The sequence below is a fragment of the Taudactylus pleione genome, unplaced genomic scaffold (genome assembly GCF_031769625.1).
Source record: "Taudactylus pleione unplaced genomic scaffold, aTauple2 ptg001476l, whole genome shotgun sequence".
NCBI lineage: Eukaryota > Metazoa > Chordata > Amphibia > Anura > Myobatrachidae > Taudactylus > Taudactylus pleione.
Genome location: NW_028285874.1, coordinates 645,005 through 663,307, shown reverse-complemented (window position 1 = coordinate 663,307; position 18,303 = coordinate 645,005). Strand labels below are relative to the sequence as shown.

At 47.4% G+C, this 18,303-nt stretch overlaps 1 protein-coding gene across 1 annotated transcript; it reads right to left on the bottom strand.

Annotated features, from left to right (window-relative positions):
• Positions 1-1,517: 1,517 nt before the first annotated feature.
• On the bottom strand, positions 1,518-15,631 carry ANKRD53 (ankyrin repeat domain 53). Its single transcript, XM_088463864.1, has 6 exons — positions 15,602-15,631; positions 11,794-11,944; positions 10,179-10,378; positions 8,604-8,768; positions 7,456-7,576; positions 1,518-2,217 (listed from the first exon to the last, which is right to left on the bottom strand). Exons 1-6 carry the CDS (start codon positions 15,610-15,612, stop codon positions 1,621-1,623), a joined length of 1,245 nt encoding a protein of 414 aa, XP_088319990.1. The 5' UTR covers positions 15,613-15,631; the 3' UTR covers positions 1,518-1,620.
• Between the last annotated feature and the right edge of the window lie 2,672 nt (positions 15,632-18,303).

Here is an 18,303-nt window from a genome sequence, read left to right as displayed (position 1 = left end):
GGATATTATATGCTGGGCACTCCTGGATCTAACATGTAGGGTATTATATGGTGGGGTCTCCAGGATGTAACATGCAGAGTAGAGTATTACAGTCTGGGGTCTCCTGGATGTAACATGAAGGTCTCTGCAGGATATTATGTGCTGGGCTTTGTAGTCTAACAGTCACTACAGATTGTAAGGGTAAATCATTTGTAGATGTGTTTAAGGCTTATTTAATAACGTGATGTTATGTCTGTTCCCATTTTAGTGTTAGGGAAGACAGGGAGCAGGGCGGCTTTCTAAGAAGGACAATTCTGCATTCCCCACCGAAGAAGGGGAATGGTCACTTGAAAAGGCGATGTGACCTTGAGACGCACCGCCTTTTCATCACTGTAGGGGGCATATCCAGCACTCAGAGATTATGACCTCAAGTTCTCCGCAGTGTGTGGATAAATGCCGTGTACATGCGCACTGTGGGCCTGATTCAGACACGGTCGCAAGCGCTGAGCGCTCGCAACCTGATCGATGGTGGCCCAGAGCGCATGCGCACGACAGAGCCGGCTCCGTCGTGCGCATGCGCGAGACCCAGATAGCGACGGGCAATCCGTCACTCCGGGTCTCACACTAAAGGGGGCGTGCTGTAGATGTTGAGTGACAGCACACCCCCTTTGGTGGGCGGGCCGGCGGGGTGGCTGCCCAGATGGAGGCGTTCCCATGAGAACGCCTACCGTCTGGGGGCGGCCCCACTGACATCACAAGTGATGTCAGTGGGAGAGCTTTCGGCTCTGTTTGAGCCGAAAGCTCTCTGGGGCTTGCGGCCACGAGATCCTACCACAAGGGTCTCGTCGCAAGCCCGATGGTCGCGATGGTCTTGACCATCGCGACCATCATCATGGCCGCTCGCTATAGCTGTGGGTGGTCACCCATAGCTATGCAAACGGCCAGGAGGCCGTTCTTAAAAAAAAAAAAGACCGGCCCTGATTCAGAGCGAGCGCTCTGTCAGAGCGATCGGGTCTGAATCAGGCCCTCTATGCACTCGCCGGTGATTGTTTTCGCCTGATCTTTTCCCCCCGTGGGACACTATGGCCCCCGCGTGGAGATGCCTGTTTCAGCGGGGCGGCTCCATAAGGGCAGGGCACATTTTAGATCTTTTCAGTCGGGCAGGGTACGGCGCCCCGCTAAGACAGCCTAGTTGGAAAACACTACATTTGATAAGAGGTTTGCGGTAATATTTTATAATGTTGTGGTAAAAATGCACCTAGAATCATCCTGGTTACTATGGGTTACAGCAAAACTTTATTAAATACGTTTAGTTCTATTCTACTCTATAGCCATAATCCATACAGCTTTTATTTTTTTATTATTTTCCACCACTGGGTTAATAACCAAATGAAATGCTCCATGGCAGCCTGGAGGCGATCTGAGGTTTCCCTACACGTGTGGGCGACTCTCACTAGACGCACGTGCGGGCACCTTTCAATACAATGTTTTTATTAATAATAAAACGTATACATATTTACAGTATATATAGTGTGGGATAATTACTTCTGGATCGTATTATTTGGAAAAACGACTCTGCCGCCAGTGTTTATGGCAGGACCCGTGGGGTAATGTCTGTCCTGGTTGGAGAAGAGCCGCTGACTAGTGGCGGTGACGCCGCGACTCCCTGATCTTTGCGTCCAGGTTCTGTCGCAGGTGAAAAGCGATTTCCGAGTGCACCTTTCGCGCCTCCGGCTGCTGCTGCTTTCTCTGCACATCAAAGATGTGACTGGCCCTGAACTCCTGTGGCATATGGGTCCTATCCCGGGGACCCCTCCTAGGAAACAGACTCCTCTGGACAGCCTCATAGGGCAATTTTGGCTGAGAGAGGATTTTTCCTTCCATTGTCCTGATCTGTGGTTTTTCCTGATTATTTTTGGTGAGCAAAACGCTGGAGCTGAAGTCCGGATTGGCGTCGTCCTCTGGATGCGTGCCCAGCCGCAGTGTGTTAAGCCGGTAGATGTTGGTGGTGGGTGACGTGGAAGGGTTGGTGCTTGGGTTCCAGGTACAGGGCTGGGATGATCTCTCTCTGGTTTGTGACGTTACTGTCTTCCTGTCCTTGGGTTGTCTCCGCTCCCCTGCGATATTGCCTGTGTTTGCAGATGTGGGATTTGTGCTGCCCTGATGCCCTGTTGCTGGCAATCTCTTCATATTCACAGAATCACAAACATACAGCGGCTGGCGAATCCTCTGAGGTGTCTGTAAAGGCAGATTCATTTATTAATGTGCTAATACTAACATATAATAATCTTGTACGTATGAACTTTATTATAAATTATGGTGGATTTGACACTACAGAGTTATTGTACCTGCTTCACATGAGCCTCACATCACTACACTGTGTTGCTGGGGTTCCCTGCTCTCCCAGCATCTAACTATAGGTTCCAGCTTTCCTCTGTTCCCCTCCTCGCATTATGTCACTGTTCTTCCTAACACACTACTCATCTCCTGATATACCCTGTGCTGCTGGGGACCCTGCTCCTTCCACTATATAACTCTCAGTCTGTGGCTTCCTTCTGCGGCCATTCTCCTCCTCACATCATGTCACTGCCCCTGTCACTTGCAGCTCTGTACTCACTAATACATCACTCATCTGCTGATATACTCTGTGCTGCTGGGGGCCTTGCTCCTTCCACTATTTAACTCTCAGTCTGTGGCTTCCTGCTGCCTCCATTCCCCTCCTCACATCATGTCACTGCTCCTGTCACATGCAGCCCTGTCCTCACTGACACATCACTCATTTCCTGATATACTCTGTGCTGCTGGGAGACCCTTCTCCTCCCACTATATAACTCTCACTCTGTGGCTTCCTGCTGCCTCCATTCCCCTCCTCACATCATGTCACTGCCCCTGTCACATGCAGCCCTGTCCTCACTGACACACCACTCATCTCCTGATATACTCTGTGCTGCTGGGAACCCTGCTCCTCCCACTATATAACTCTCAGTCTGTGGCTTCCTGCTGCCTCCATTCCCCTCCTCACATCATGTCACTACCCCTGTCACATGCAGCCCTGTCCTCACTGACACATCACTCATCTCCTGATATACTCTGTGCTGCTGGGGACCCTGCTCCTCCCACTATATAACTCTCAGTCTGTGGCTTCCTGCTGCCTCCATTCCCCTCCTCACATCATGTCACTGCCCCTGTCACATGCAGCCCTGTCCTCACTGACACACCACTCATCTCCTGATATACTCTGTGCTGCTGGGGACCCTGCTCCTTCCACTATATAACTCTCAGTCTGTGGCTTCCTGCTTCGTCCATTCTCCTCCACAACATGCCCCTGTCACTTGCAGCCCTGTACTTACTAATACATCACTCATCTCCAGTGACATGCAGTCAGGTAGGCAGAGCCTCCCCTGTCATACTCCTGAGATTTGATATAAAAATGATTAGAATAATACAAAGAAGATTATTTATAAACTTATAAGCATCTTCTTTGTTTACTGTTATCATTTTTATATATAACACTCACACACGCTTGTGGAGCTCCATGGGACGGCAGGGTGACACGAGATGAGGCAGCAACAGCTCAGCCTCGCTTCTGTATAGTCAGACACTGCTTGCAGAGCTGGAGGAGGGCCACACCAAAAGCAATAAGCTGCACAGAATGAGAGGCATGCCTCTGAGTATGGGGGGGTGCCTTTAGCACTGATGGACACCTTGGATGTGTCATGTGACCAGGAAGTGCCCGGGAGGACGGACTGAGGAGCGGATGGCGGTTGCTGGAGCAGGTAAGTGTTTTTTGTTTTGTTTTTTATTACATGTGTATCTACTCTTCACTATGCCGGAAAAAAGGCATAATGAAGCAGGGGGCGGAGCCACGATGACGCGATTCAGTAGATACTAGTAGTCTGGGGGGGGGTAGGCTGCAGCCGGGAGGCTTGTCTGCCTTTCCGGGGGGTCGGGAGCAGCACCCGATATTCGGGAGGCTCCCGACCAAATCGGGAGGGTAGGCAAGCCTGTGTATACTAATTACTCTGCATACATACTGCCAAATAGGACACACATAGCAGCAGGAGTTAAGGGGAGTGCTGCACCCGGCTAGTTGATTTAACACAGCAATTTGTGTTCCTTCTCATACCCCTGCTAATTAGTTACACTATCAGTAGGCGCTGTTCTTATTTCTCTACATATATACAGTATCTACACTGATCAGCCATAACATTAAAACCACTCATTGGTTAAGTGGAAGCAGTGATTATCTCATTACAATGGCGCCTGTCAGGGGTGGGAGATATTAGGCAGCAGGTAAACAGTCAGTTCTTGATGTTGATGCACAGGAAGAAGGAAAAATGGACAGGTGTAAGCAGGGCCGAAACTGGGGTTATTGTCACCCGGGGCAAGACAGTAATTTGGTGACCCCCCTCATAATTTCCCCATAGTAATGCCCCCTGCAGCAGTTCCCCTATAGTAATGCCCCTTCAGCAGTGCACTTATAGTAATGCCCTCTGAGGTAATGCCCCTTCAGTAGTGCCCATATAGTAATGCCCCCTAGTAATGCCCCTGTAGTGCCCATATAGTAATGCCCCTCTAATTCCCATATAGTAATGCCCCCTCGTAATGCCCCTGTAGTGCCCATATAGTAATGCCCCCTAGTAATGCCCCTGTAGTGCCCATATAGTGATGCCCCTGTAATTCACATATAGTAATGCCCCCTCGTAATGCCCCTGTAGTGCCCATATAGTAATACACCCAGAGGCAATGCCCCTGCAGTAGTGCCCATAATGTAATGCCCCTGTAGTGCTCATATAGTAATGCCCCTGTTGTGCCCATATTGTAATGCCCCTGTAGTGCTCATATAGTAATGCTCCCTAGTAATTCCCCTGTAGTGCCCATATAGTAATGTCCCTGTAGTGCCCATATTGTAATGCCCCTGTAGTGCCCATATAGTAGTGCTCCCTAGTAATAACCTGTAGTGCCCATATAGTAATGCCCCTGTAGTGCCCATATAGTAATGCCCCATAGTAATGCCCCTGTAGTGCCCATATAGTAATGCTCCCTAGTAATTCCCCTGTAGTGCCCATATAGTAATGCCCCTGTAGTGCCCATATAGTAATGCCCCTGTAGTGCCCATATAGTGATGCCCCTGTAATCCCCATAGAGTAATGCCCCCTCGTAATGCCCCTGTAGTGCCCATATAGTAATGCACCCAGAGGTAATGCCCCTGCAGCAGAGCCCATATAGTAATACCCCCTGAGGCAATGCCCCTGCAGTAGTGCCCATAATGTAATGCCCATATAGTAATACTCCCTGAGGCAATGCCCCTGCAGTAGTGCCCATATAGTAATGTCCCTGTAGTGCCCATATTGTAATGCCCCTGTAGTGCCCATATAGTAATGCTCCTTAGTAATTCCCCTGTAGTGCCCATATAGTAATGCTCCTGTAGTGCCCATATAGTAACGCTCCTTAGTAATTCCCCTGTAGTGCCCATATAGTAATGCCCCTGTAGTGCCCATATAGTAATGCTCCCTAGTAATTCCCCTGTAGTGCCCATATAGTAATGCCCCTGTAGTGCCCATATAGTAATGCTCCCTAGTAATTCCCCTGTAGTGCCCATATAGTAATGCTCCCTAGTAATTCCCCTGTAGTGCCCATATAGTAATACCCCCTGAAGCAATGCCCCTGCAGTAGTGCCCATAATGTAATGCCCCTATAGTGCCCATATAGTAATGCCCATATAGTAGTGCTCATATAGTAATGCTCCCTAGTAATTCCCCTGTAGTGCCCATATAGTAATGCCCCTGTTGTAATGCCCCTGTAGTGCCCATATAGTAATGCTCCCTAGTAATTCCCCTGTAGTGCCCATATAGTAATGCCCCTGTAGTGCCCATATAGTAATGCTCCCTAGTAATTCCCCTGTAGTGCCCATATAGTAATGCTCCCTAGTAATTCCCCTATAGTGCCCATACAGTAATGTCCCTGTAGTGCCCATATAGTAATGCCCCTGTAGTGCCCATATAGTAATGCTCCCTAGTAATTCCCCTGTAGTGCCCATATAGTAATGCTCCCTAGTAATTCCCCTTTAGTGCCCATATAGTAATGCCCCTGTTGTGCCCATATTGTAATGCCCCTGTAGTGCCCATATAGTAATGCTCCCTAGTAATTCCCCTGTAGTGCCCATATAGTAATGCCCCTGTAGTGCCCATATAGTAATGCTCCCTAGTAATTCCCCTGTAGTGCCCATAGAGTAATGCTCCCTAGTAATTCCCCTATAGTGCCATACAGTAATGCCCCTGTAGTGCCCATATAGTAATGCCCCTGTAGTGCCCATATAGTAATGCCCCTGTAGTGCCCATATAGTAATGCTCCCTAGTAATTCCCCTGTAGTGCCCATATAGTAATGCTCCCTAGTAATTCCCCTGTAGTGCCCATATAGTAATGCCCCTGTAGTGCCCATATAGTAATGCCCCTGTAGTGCCCATATGGTAATGCCCCTGTAGTGCCGCTTCCAAAAAAACCAATACTTACCTTAAACCCCGCTCCTGCGTCCGCCGCCGTCCGCTCCGCCCGGCTGCTCCTCGGGGAGGAGCCGGGCACCCACTGGTAATAACATCTCAATGGGCGTCCGGCTTAGAGCCTCTCTACGGCACCGGGCTGGAGGACACTGGCGCCGGGGTGCAGCTGCGCACCCGGTGCACGTGCACCTTCAGCCTCCCTAGTTGCGGCCCTGGTGTAAGGACCTGAGCAACTTTGACAAGGGCCAAATTATTGTAGCTGCTGTTGTACAAATGGGGAAAGTACAGGCTGCTTGCAGGAGCATTACCAGGTCTGGCGGTATCGCTCCCTGCCTGGGGTCTCTGCTAAGGAGGGCGCCCTGACCTTCTCCTGTTTATCCCATTTTGTAGGCTGAGCTTGTGTCGCACCTCGTCTTCTTGCATGGATTTTAAAAGTACATTTAGTGCCCACTACTGTACCCTGCGGATAGGCGTTGTACCTGCTCACCTTGGCCTGACCTGGTGGACAGTACTTATTCCTTTAGTGTATCGTGTACGCTCTCTCCCACTGCCAGTTAGTGTGGTATTATGAGCATATGAATGTATCCTCTATATTACAGGTTCTCAAACTCGGTCCTCAGGACCCCAAACAGTGCATGTTTTCCAGGTCTCCTCACAGAATAACAAGTGAAATAATTAGATCCACCTATGGATCTTTTAAAATCTGTCAGTGAGTAATGAATACACCTGTGCACCTGCTGGGTAACCTGGAAATCGTGAACTGTGTGGGGTCTTGAGGACCGAGTTTGAGAACCACTGCTCTATAGAGAGACCTCTGTATCGTATTCTGCAGGCCACGGTTTCAGGAGTTGTTTCCCGATACGAAGACCTTCGCCTGTGGTGGGGACATTGTGATCTGTTCTATCCCTCTTAGTTTACTTTGTGTTTTCCTGTGACCTCCAATAATAAATGAGGCCTACAGTAATTGTAATCTCACCTTCCCGCTGAATAAGCCGTCTTGCTCTTTCTCCTGTATAGTTCTTTTCAGTTTTTCTACCTTTTTCATTTCCTGTGCGAAGTCTTTCTTGCCTCTCTTCCACATGACATGGCCGAGGTACCTGGAAGCATAGCAGACGGGTATTTGCCTCCTGAGACGCGGGTTGAGAAATAATAGCTGTAATGCAGAAACTCTGTTTGCAGCGCACTCCACGGCCATTTTGTGAGCTGAGCCTCCCAACGGTATTGCCAAATGTGGAAACTAGCTCCCATTCACTGCTGCTCTACTAAGCACGAGCCAGTCAGCTCTAGACATGTCCCCAGATAGTGACTACACCCCCCATTGTGGTGTGGCTATGCCCCCCCCCCCCCCGTCACGATTCACTGAGCTGACATGTTGGGAGGTATTGAACCAGTATTGATGAGCAAAGAAGGTTCCAAATCACTTGGAATCGGATGTACCGTATCACAGAGTATCACACGCCTCAGTGATGACACCTACTGATCTGACGGACCATATTCTCGGGTCCATACGTACAGCCCACAAAATGGCAGCCTCCGCCCTCCACTGTGGGCAGGTGATGACTATACATTAGCAGGACAGAAGTTTTCAGCTAGTATCCCACTCTGAGGTATAAAGAAATAAGAGCTGGGGATTATACTTAGCAGCACGACCATTTAATTTCCCGTAACACTGGCCTCAATGTGCTGTGGTAAATAAATGAGAGAATTGGAGATACCAGGGGGCCATACCAGTCGCTTGTTTTTATTTAATCATCATAACTGTGATTACACAGTAAAAGGCACTTAGCAGCTTTCAAGGGCAAATTAAGTCAGGAAAATAATCCATTTACTTGTATAAAAAGAAAAAAACCCTACTTAAGGATAAAAGTGCCTATAAGTAATGTAACTTACTGTATACATATTGATGTATTGTCTGTGTTATTCAGCTGAAATACTTGAAGTAATAGTTAACGGAAGACGTCCACCATACTGTGTATGATCTGCAATGTGTGGATGAGAAGGTTCCAACATAGGGCTAGGACCAGTGAGGTCACAGCAGCTTAATGGACTGCAGTCTCAGCTTTTTTTTGCCCTATATCTGATCCCAGGCTTCATTTGTCAGGGTATTCTGCCGTCAGCACCTACCTGGCACAGGATCGGTTGCACCAGACCTTGCATAAGTCAATGGGTTTTTTGCCCTCGGAATCCTTAGCGTGGACATCTGCTCCAGCTTCCACCAAGACCGCCATGCAATCCTCCAGACCCTCGCTGGCGGCTTTGTGAAGGGCAGTCACATTGCTCTTGCATTGTCTAATTAAAGACAATTAATATTTTAGTGTCTAGTTTTTTCAGAGAAGAATAATTCATCCTCTATAATCTAATGCTCTAGTAGAAGAGGAAGTTGTGGATTTAACGAAACGTACAGTATATTGGGCTGTGCGGGGTGAGGTGGGAGTTACCCGTAACACACAAGGAAGAGTAAAACCTCCATCAGGACCTGTCCTTTCCTGGGACCATTAGTGACCAGATAAATACACACGACCAGTATTAAGACTGTAGCATTTTTCCTGAGGTTTCTAAGTGCACTTTCAATTTTATTTCACCCATCACCCCTTTATGATATTTGTGGCTGTGTAGACTACAGGCTGTCCCTCTGTGTGTGGATGTTGTGGCTGTGTAGACTACAGGCTATCCCTCTGTGTGTGGATGTTGTGGCTGTGTAGACTACAGGCTATCCCTCTGTGTGTGGATGTTGTGGCTGTGTAGACTACAGGCTATCCCTCTGTGTGTGGATGTTGTGGCTGTGTAGACTACAGGCTATCCCTCTGTGTGTGGCTGTTGTGGCTGTGTAGACTACATGCTATCCCTCTGTGTGTTGATGTTGTAGCTGTGTAGACTACAGGCTATCCCTCTGTGTGTGGATGTTGTGGCTGTGTAGACTACAGGCTATCCCTCTGTGTGTGGATGTTGTGGCTGTGTAGACTTCAGGCTATCCCTCTGTGTGTGGATGTTGCGGCTGTGTAGACTACAGGCTATCCCTCTGTGTGTGGATGTTGTGGCTGTGTAGACTTCAGGCTATCCCTCTGTGTGTGGATGTTGTGGCTGTGTAGACTACAGGCTATCCCTCTGTGTGTGGATGTTGGGGCTGTGTAGACTACAGGCTATCCCTCTGTGTGTGGATGTTGGGGCTGTGTAGACTACAGGCTATCCCTCTGTGTGTGGATGTTGGGGCTGTGTAGACTACAGGCTATCCCTCTGTGTGTGGATGTTGGGGCTGTGTAGACTACAGGCTATCCCTCTGTGTGTGGATGTTGGGGCTGTGTAGACTACAGGCTATCCCTCTGTGTGTTGATGTTGTGGCTGTGTAGACTACAGGCTATCCCTCTGTGTGTGGATGTTGTGGCTGTGTAGACTACAGGCTATCCCTCTGTGTGTGGATGTTGTAGCTGTGTAGACTACAGGCTATCCCTCTGTGTGTGGATGTTGTGGCTGTGTAGACTACAGGCTATCCCTCTGTGTGTGGATGTTGGGGCTGTGTAGACTACAGGCTATCCCTCTGTGTGTGGATGTTGTGGCTGTGTAGAATACAGGCTATCCCTCTGTGTGTGGATGTTGTGGCTGTGTAGACTACAGGCTATCCCTCTGTTTGTGGATGTTGGGGCTGTAAAATATAGAATTATCCCTGTGACTGACAACATCTATGACATCATCATGACTTACGCGTTCACATCAGCTCCTCGCTGTAGTAAATACCGCACACAATCCAGCGCCCGGTCGCCATTCTTTCGCTTTACAACCAATTGTAGAGGTCTCAGTCCAAGCCTGCTTGGCAGGTTCACGTCCATCTTGTAGTCCTCAATGAGCAGTTCTAAGCACCGCAGCTGAGCATGGAGGGCGGCCATGTGTAAAGCTGTGAGTCCCTGTCCCCAAACACAGAATCATCCCTCAGTGATTTGAATCTCTTTGGGTTTCTTTTATAACACCATTATTATTATTATTATTATGATTATTATTATTATTATTATTATTATTATTATGATTATCATTATTATTATTATTATGATTATCATTATTATTATTATTATGATTATTATTATTATTATTATTATTATGATTATTATCATTATTATTATTATTATTATTATTATTATTATTATTATCATTATTATTATTATGATTATCATTATTATTATGATTATCATTATTATTATCATTATTATGATTATCATTATTATTATTATTATTATTATTATTATTACTATTATTATTATCATTATTATTATTGTTATTATCATTATTATTTTTAAATCACTTATAAGACGCCAGCAAGTGCCGTAGCGTACAGGGCGAGTTACAATAACATAAACCATAGAAAATAAAAGTGCAGATAGATAGCACTGGGGCAAGAATCAAACATAACCCTCTCTCCTCCGGTCTCATCCCACCCCTCAGGCCCAGTAACTCGGACCATACACTACGGCTTTGCCATCACTTGTGTATTTGTAATTGTTACTTTATATAATCACGTTACTTTGTTGTCTTGTTTACCCTGGTTTGTACCCTTCCTTTGTACGGTGTTGTGGAAGTTTGTGGTGCCTCATAAATACTAATAATAATATAATAATAATTAATAACGATAATATTAATATCGCGGTAAAGTGTTATGGGACACTTAGTAATTGACAAAAAATGTTTCCCGTAACACATCTGAGGATAACGCCATGTGTTACTTACCAGGCCCGCCACCACCACTCCCTGACGTCTCCTTCATGCCCCATCATAATCCAAAATGAGAACTTGCACGTGCGCAGTGTGCATGCCGGGAGCAGTATCGCATCAGTACAGGGCTGACGCGGTACAGCCAGGACAGAGGTCGCCAGCTGGGTGCGATACCTTACCACCTCTGTGGGGACTCTGCTTTTAGTACATCTCAGCACTAATACTTCCTGCATCTCCTCCTAGGCCTATGTCACTTAGGCTGGGTACACATTAGACGAACAGCAATTTTGCCGATGGTCGGGGCGATTTACCTGCACCCCTGACCATGCAAGATTGCCGGGACACATTACCCGATGTAATGAACGACGGAACGATACCTCATTACATTGCACAGCCCCACATACGATATTGTGAATGGATTAAAATGGCTTCTCTCTATCACCATTCTGTCTGGTAAATGTGCTATGATTTTGTGAAATCATATAACATAGCAAAAGCAGATGGCTGCAGATTACTGGGGGGTGGATTAAATCGGCTTTATGTAATTTATCCGACAGCGTTTTCGTATAGTCTAGAGGCAAATGTTCTGCAGGGAGATGAGCAGAGACACACTCACCTCTCCGTCTGCCTTCAGCTGCGACTGCGCTGTCTTTACAGAGAGCTGAAGCCAGGCCACATTCCCAACGGAGGCCGCCATGAGCTGGTCATTCGCCGTGCCTGAAGCGCTGCACTGGGGTTCGCAGGCTTGGGGGTCAGCTGTGGTCTTCCTGTAGCAAATGGACCAAAACTATTTTATACAGAGAATACTATCAATAATACACTGTAATAATAACAAAAGGGAAAGTGTTATTTGCTCAGGTGTGCTTGGGGAGGTTCCGATGACATGCGGTCTGCGGACCAGCAGAAGATGAAGTGGGTGGAGTAAGAACAACCTGTAACCAATCCTCATTAGAATATTAATGGCAGTAGCCAGGTCCTGTATACACTTCAGGATAAATTTACTAAAGGTCGATTCTGTGTTATTGGTCGATTTTGCAAATCCGGGATTTACTAAAGTCAAAACCGATGGAAAATCGTCCAAAAAACAGACTTACAACCAAGTTTGAACATTGGAAAAGCATCGATTTGTATTTTACATAAAAAACAATAAAAAGAAAAGCAATTTACTAAAGGTCAATTTTAGACCGACTAAAACCCAACACAAAAATGGCTGACCTGCCCAAACATTAGACCTGCCTGTGGCAAGCGAGCTTGAAAGAAGCACTGCACAGATCACTATGATCAGTGCAGGCTTCTTAAAGTTAGAAGTAAAGGAAGAGTTTATAAAAAAAACAACGGTGTTGGGTCTCACCCCCCTAAATCCATAACCATCCCTGGGCCTTTCAGCCTGGTCTGGTACAATAAAATCAGGGTAAAACCGGTGTGGGGTCCCCCCCCTCCTGCTCTCAGTCAATTAGCGGACGTTGCCATAGAAACCATCCCTCTCTTAGCCTATGTCCATGGAATAACCTGTTTTGGCACAGTCCGTAGGAACGGGAGGCCGGTTTGTTTTTCTCTGAAGGCCCATGAACTACATCGTGGAACGAGCACAGCCGAAGAGTTGGTAAGTATGAAGTGTGTGTGTGTGTTTGTTTTTTTAATGAAGAATTAACTTGTCGTTATTGTAATATTTTCTTCACAGGAGGACTACAGGTGTGCCGGCAGGCCCTTAATGTCCGGGTATGCTGGCACCTGTAGTCCCACTGTAAAGAGCAATATCAAAATCTATTTTTAAACCGTTAACCGCATTCACCTCCTCCAGGGGTGCAGAGAGCAGCCTCCCCTGAGAACAGCCACCAATGTACTTGACTGTGGATCTTAGAACCGCCCTTTCCGCATCTGGGGGGGGGGGGTGTATTGATGCATTGCGGGGGCATAGCAATGATATGTGGTGTGGGGTTCAGGGCCGGCTCGAGGCACGTTCGACCAGTGCGGTCGAACAAGGGCGCCACCCCATAGAGGGCGCACCCTTCCCAACCATTCCCGATTTCAGCAGGACAGTCCCGTTTATTGGGAACTGCCACACATTTCCACCCGCAGGGTGAAGTGTTCCGCGGGGGGTCGGGAGGTTGGGCACCTCCACCGCCACTGTTAAGTGGCAATGCCGGCCCCGGAGAAGAGGAATGCATCCATTCAGTGCAGGAAGAGGGCTGGGGGCTGCCCAGCTACTGACGTAGTGCTGGGTTTGCCCCAGCCTGATGTTAACTGGAGGCGTGGCATACGGACACGCCCCCAAATAACGTCATTTAGGGGGCATGGCCTATGGTAGTTCACGCATGAGAGGGGTCGGGAAGTGCTGCACCGGGTGTCACCACCCATTGTGACGCCTTTCTAAATGCCCAATCCCTCCAGATGGATATCTTCCACATGTCCGCGTAGCGACTGCTCAGCTGCCGCCCGGATACGCCCATTCTGCGCAATGAAAGATTCTTCAACAGGTGCATCAATCCAGCCGCACTTTCAGTCTCGGTCTATGGGCCTCATTCAGCATAGATCGCAATTGAAACCGCGTATGCAGGTCGGTGCGTACTGAGTTAGCATTGCAATCGCTCTGCGATCACATGCACAGGTACAAAGCCATTGCAGAGTGAGTGACGTCAGTGCAGTGTTTGGGGGTGGCGACGGGGGAGTGGTTGGAGGAACGCAGGTGTGTCTGTCCATTTCAATGACGTTACTCGGGCGTGCATAAATTAGCCACAGCGACAGCATAGCGCAGTTTGAGTAGTCACTGCGTGCGACGAGGTTAGCAACTTCTGAGTAAGGTCAGACCTGTTGCAATTGTGCGCGAGGGGCCGATGTTACTCCATGTTTCCGATGTATACACAGGACTGCGAGGTATTATGGATGTGTGAAAGCGGTAGTGGGCGTCTCTATGCTGGCTGTGTGATTGCAGTCATTAGAATATTTTTGCAGCAGACGTGTGTGCGTAATTGTGGCTGTAATCGCAATAGCTCCGGACTGGTCATTTGCCCCCTAGCATTAGGGAATCCTGTACTATTGGCAATTCCCTCTATGACGTGTGTTATCCACTGTGCCCTTCATTACCGTATTTTTAAGGTACGCTATTCCAATGTTCACGCAGTTGAGCGATTATCGTAATCTGCGCATGCGTCCCAGCCGCATTGCTACGCAATGTGATTTAATTGCTTTTATACTTGCCATGAGGATTCCATCACAAGTGATTGACAGGAAGCGAACATTTTGTGGGAGGTAACAGGGGGTGACAGCTAAAACTGAGGCGCGTTCCGCCCGTCTTCGGGGCAAATTTCCGGCAGTGTCTGCGATCCTGTACACAGGGAACATGGCTCCGGCATCTCAGGGACGGCAGTAATACTGCGCAACCATAGACTCACTCAAGGAGTCGATGTTTGCCTAATCTGCACCCGATGCTGCGTATGTGTATGCGGTTGCAGACAGCTGCGATGGCTCTGATGGTCGTCTCAATACGCGTTTCTGCGGCTGCTGCATGAGCGTGTAAACGCACATCCACAGCTGCGTCAGCAATAACGACGTACAGCTGCGAATCAGGACTCAGATGCACACGGTTCCCTGTAATCCCAACGCAGCACAGAGATTACAGAGGTGACGGCGAGGTCTGCGCTGGTTACGGTGCTTGTAAAGTCCATTGGCTGTGGCCTAACACGCCAGGGAAACACACGTATGTCAGTGCAAATGTGTTCTGCGTTTGGGGTGGTCACTGTTTTGATTCTAATCAATCAGGTTTTGCCTCCGTTTATTGTACAACGCTGTATTACATAATGGGGGGGGGGATTAAATTAGGATCATCTGGCACCCGCATGCGAGGGGTCCAAGTTGCCGTTACAACGGCGATTAAACACCAGCAATGGCATCAGCTCTCGCCCCCTCGCGGCTTGGACTCGTGCCAGACTCATCATTTTTGCGAACAAAAATCTGCGGGTTACGTAAGGGTGGCAAATAGCCGCACTTTCTCGCAGGAGTGAAATAATCGCACCTAAATTAATCCCACCCCCCTCCCTCCCTAAATTTCCTCTTCATGATTACATCTCGGTGTAGATCAAACAGGCATAGAGTATCTATAGTAGGTGAGTCCCCATTCATGCTACAGAAGCGGCAGCCATCGACCATCGATGGTTTTCTCCCGATGGCGAATAGTTTTACCATCAATGGGGGGAGGTGCGATGACCCATTGCTTTTCAGTACCGCGCAGGAATGAAATCATTATAGAAATGACTACACATGCACCTTTATCCATACTGTGGAGACTACTATAAAACTTCTAACACAAGTATCACCAACTTTCATACAGTAGGTAAAAATGTGGATAGACATTCACTTTGTGCTATTAGACTGCCCCTGGGCTTTGTGCCCGACAACCTAGCTAACAGTATGTATCATTCGCTTACCTCTGGGGCATAGTGGGCAGCGGATGTTGCCACAGGTTTAGGGGCGGTTGTAAGTCACGCAGGGTTAAAATTCAGCCTGCAGCGAGGAAGCTCCATGAAAGGTTGTATACAGCCAGCTGTCACATAAACACAGTCACCCAGCAACCAGCTACTGAGCACATAATGGATGTCAAACTAGATAACCACTGGGTGTGCCCACTCAGTTACAATGCACAGAGGGAGGCTGTTACTGTATGAATGCTGGTGGTGCACCGGAAACTGGTGCTGTAACCCATAGCAACCAGGTTCTAACTGTCATTTTACTCCCCACCCTACTCTGTTTTATTATGTTGTGGACAGTGATAGCTGTAACCCATAGCAACTAATTGAACATGAGCTTTTTATGTTCTAAACTGTCCAATAAAACTGACTGGTTGCTGTTGGTTGCAGTGCCCTGGGTTCCAGTATACTGTATATTGCAGATCTGAGATAGGTTCCTGCTTTATATAAATGGCTCTCATATGTCTGTGCTTAGCGAGGGACATACAAGCATCGGGTTCAGGGCTCTGGTCAAGATGCCGACAATCAAAATGTTGACACCATAATATCAACATCCAGGATGTGGACATATATCTTGTCGTCATCCGCAATTTTGACCCTGACATTGGGGGGGGGTGTATCCAAGTAGCCGCAATTGCCGAAAGATGGGGATTTTTCACACATTTTCGACGATGTTTTTTTTATCCCCTTATCCTATATTATTTCGGACAACAGAATAAGATATTTCTCCCAAAAACACATAGGATCCGTGATAAGCTCAACGGTGTATGTGTTTTCGCCATTTCAGCAGTGAAAAAACTGCACTTTTCGTGGATTATTTTTTGGGGACGCATCAGGTCCCCAAAAAAATCAACTTCGGGGCTAATTGGATAGCCCTGCGACGATCCATTAGCAGCGCTACTTTAGCACTGCTGATTGTATACCCCCATAATGTTGACAGTCACAATGTAAACATATGAAATTAAGGTTACGGTTAGTTTTAGGCTACAATATCAGAAGTGGCATTGTGACTATCGGCTTCCACAATGTCAACATGACCGTGTCGACATTCTAAGCATGTCGACGTTATGGTGTTGACATAATGAAAATCATCATTCTGCGTGTCTAAATATTCCACACCACAAGCATCATCCCTATAATGTTCATGATCATTTAGCCTGCAGGGGGCGCTATCCATTTGCATTTATTTTTTGGCATAGAGGAGGAGAAGATCTTTTTCAGTATTAGGAATGAAGATATGTACAAAATAGAGATCACCAATATGTTCCAACCCGATCAGTAAAATGTTTGGTTTATCCCTCATTTTAGCAGTTTATCTTTATATATATTTTTTTATATTTCTGCAAGTGGACTATAGGGTGCAGTATAAGAACAAATGGCTAAATAAAACTCTATTCCCAATATACCCTTGAACTTGTAAACTCTTCCACCTGGAATTGAGTTCAGGGGAATCGTCAGCTGCATGTAATATATGTAAGGCCAACTCTCCCTCATTGTCAGGGAGACTCACAGAAATAGTAGCAATCTCCCTGACTCCCTGGAGAGTATAGCAATCTCCCTGATTGCACCTTACCCTCATTATGTAGCTGTTAAATAAATTTATATATATATATATATATATATATATATATATATTAGGGGTGAGCGGGTTCGGATTTCTGAAATCCGAACCCCCCCGAGCCCCCCCGATCCGAGTCCGATCCGAGTCAGGCTCGACTTTTCCCGCCTGACTCGGATCTGACATCGAGGCAAAACGTCATCATCCCGCCTTCCGAGTCTCGCGGGTTTTGGATCCTATATAAGGTACCCGCGTCGGCGCCATTTTCTCACTCGGCTGTGGACAGTGAAGAGGGAGGGTGGGAGTTAGTGCTGTGTAGTGTAGTGTAGTGTAGTGCTGCTGTTGTCCACTACTTCAAAGTCCATAGGGGCTGGCTGTGTTGTGCTGTGCTGCTGTTGTTAATAGGGGCTGTGTCCACTACTTCAAAGTCCATAGGGGCTGGCTGGACTGTGTTGTGCAGTCAGTTCTCCATAGGGGCTGTGTCCACTCCAAAGTCCTGTGCAGTGTCCCAGTCCTAAAGGGGTGCTGTAGTGTTGTCCAGGGGGTGCTCTGTCCATCAGGGGTGCTCCCCCCAAGTGCTAAAAAAATAATATATTTTCTGTGTTTGTGAATTGTGTGCACAGTAGCCGCACGTGCATCAACAAAGTAGTGCCAAGCGTGCGCCTGTGTCATAAGTAAAGGGCCGGCTGGCTTGACCGTTAAAGGGTGCTGTAACCCCCGAAAGTACACTCCAGTCCAAACCAAAAAAAAATTATTTTCTGTGTTTGTGAATTGTGTGCGCAGTAGCCGCACGTGCATCAACAAAGTAGTGCCAAGCGTGCGCCTGTGTCATAAGTAAAGGGCCGGCTGGCTTGATCGTTAAGGGTGCTGTAACCCCCGAAAGTACACTCCAGTCCAAACCAAAAAAAAAATTATTTTCTGTGTTTGTGAATTGTGTGCGCAGTAGCCGCACGTGCATCAACAAAGTAGTGCCAAACGTGCGCCTGTGTCATAAGTAAAGGGCCGGCTGGCTTGACCGTTAAGGGTGCTGTAACCCCCGAAAGTACACTCCAGTCCAAACCAAAAAAAAAATTATTTTCTGTGTTTGTGAATTGTGTGCGCAGTA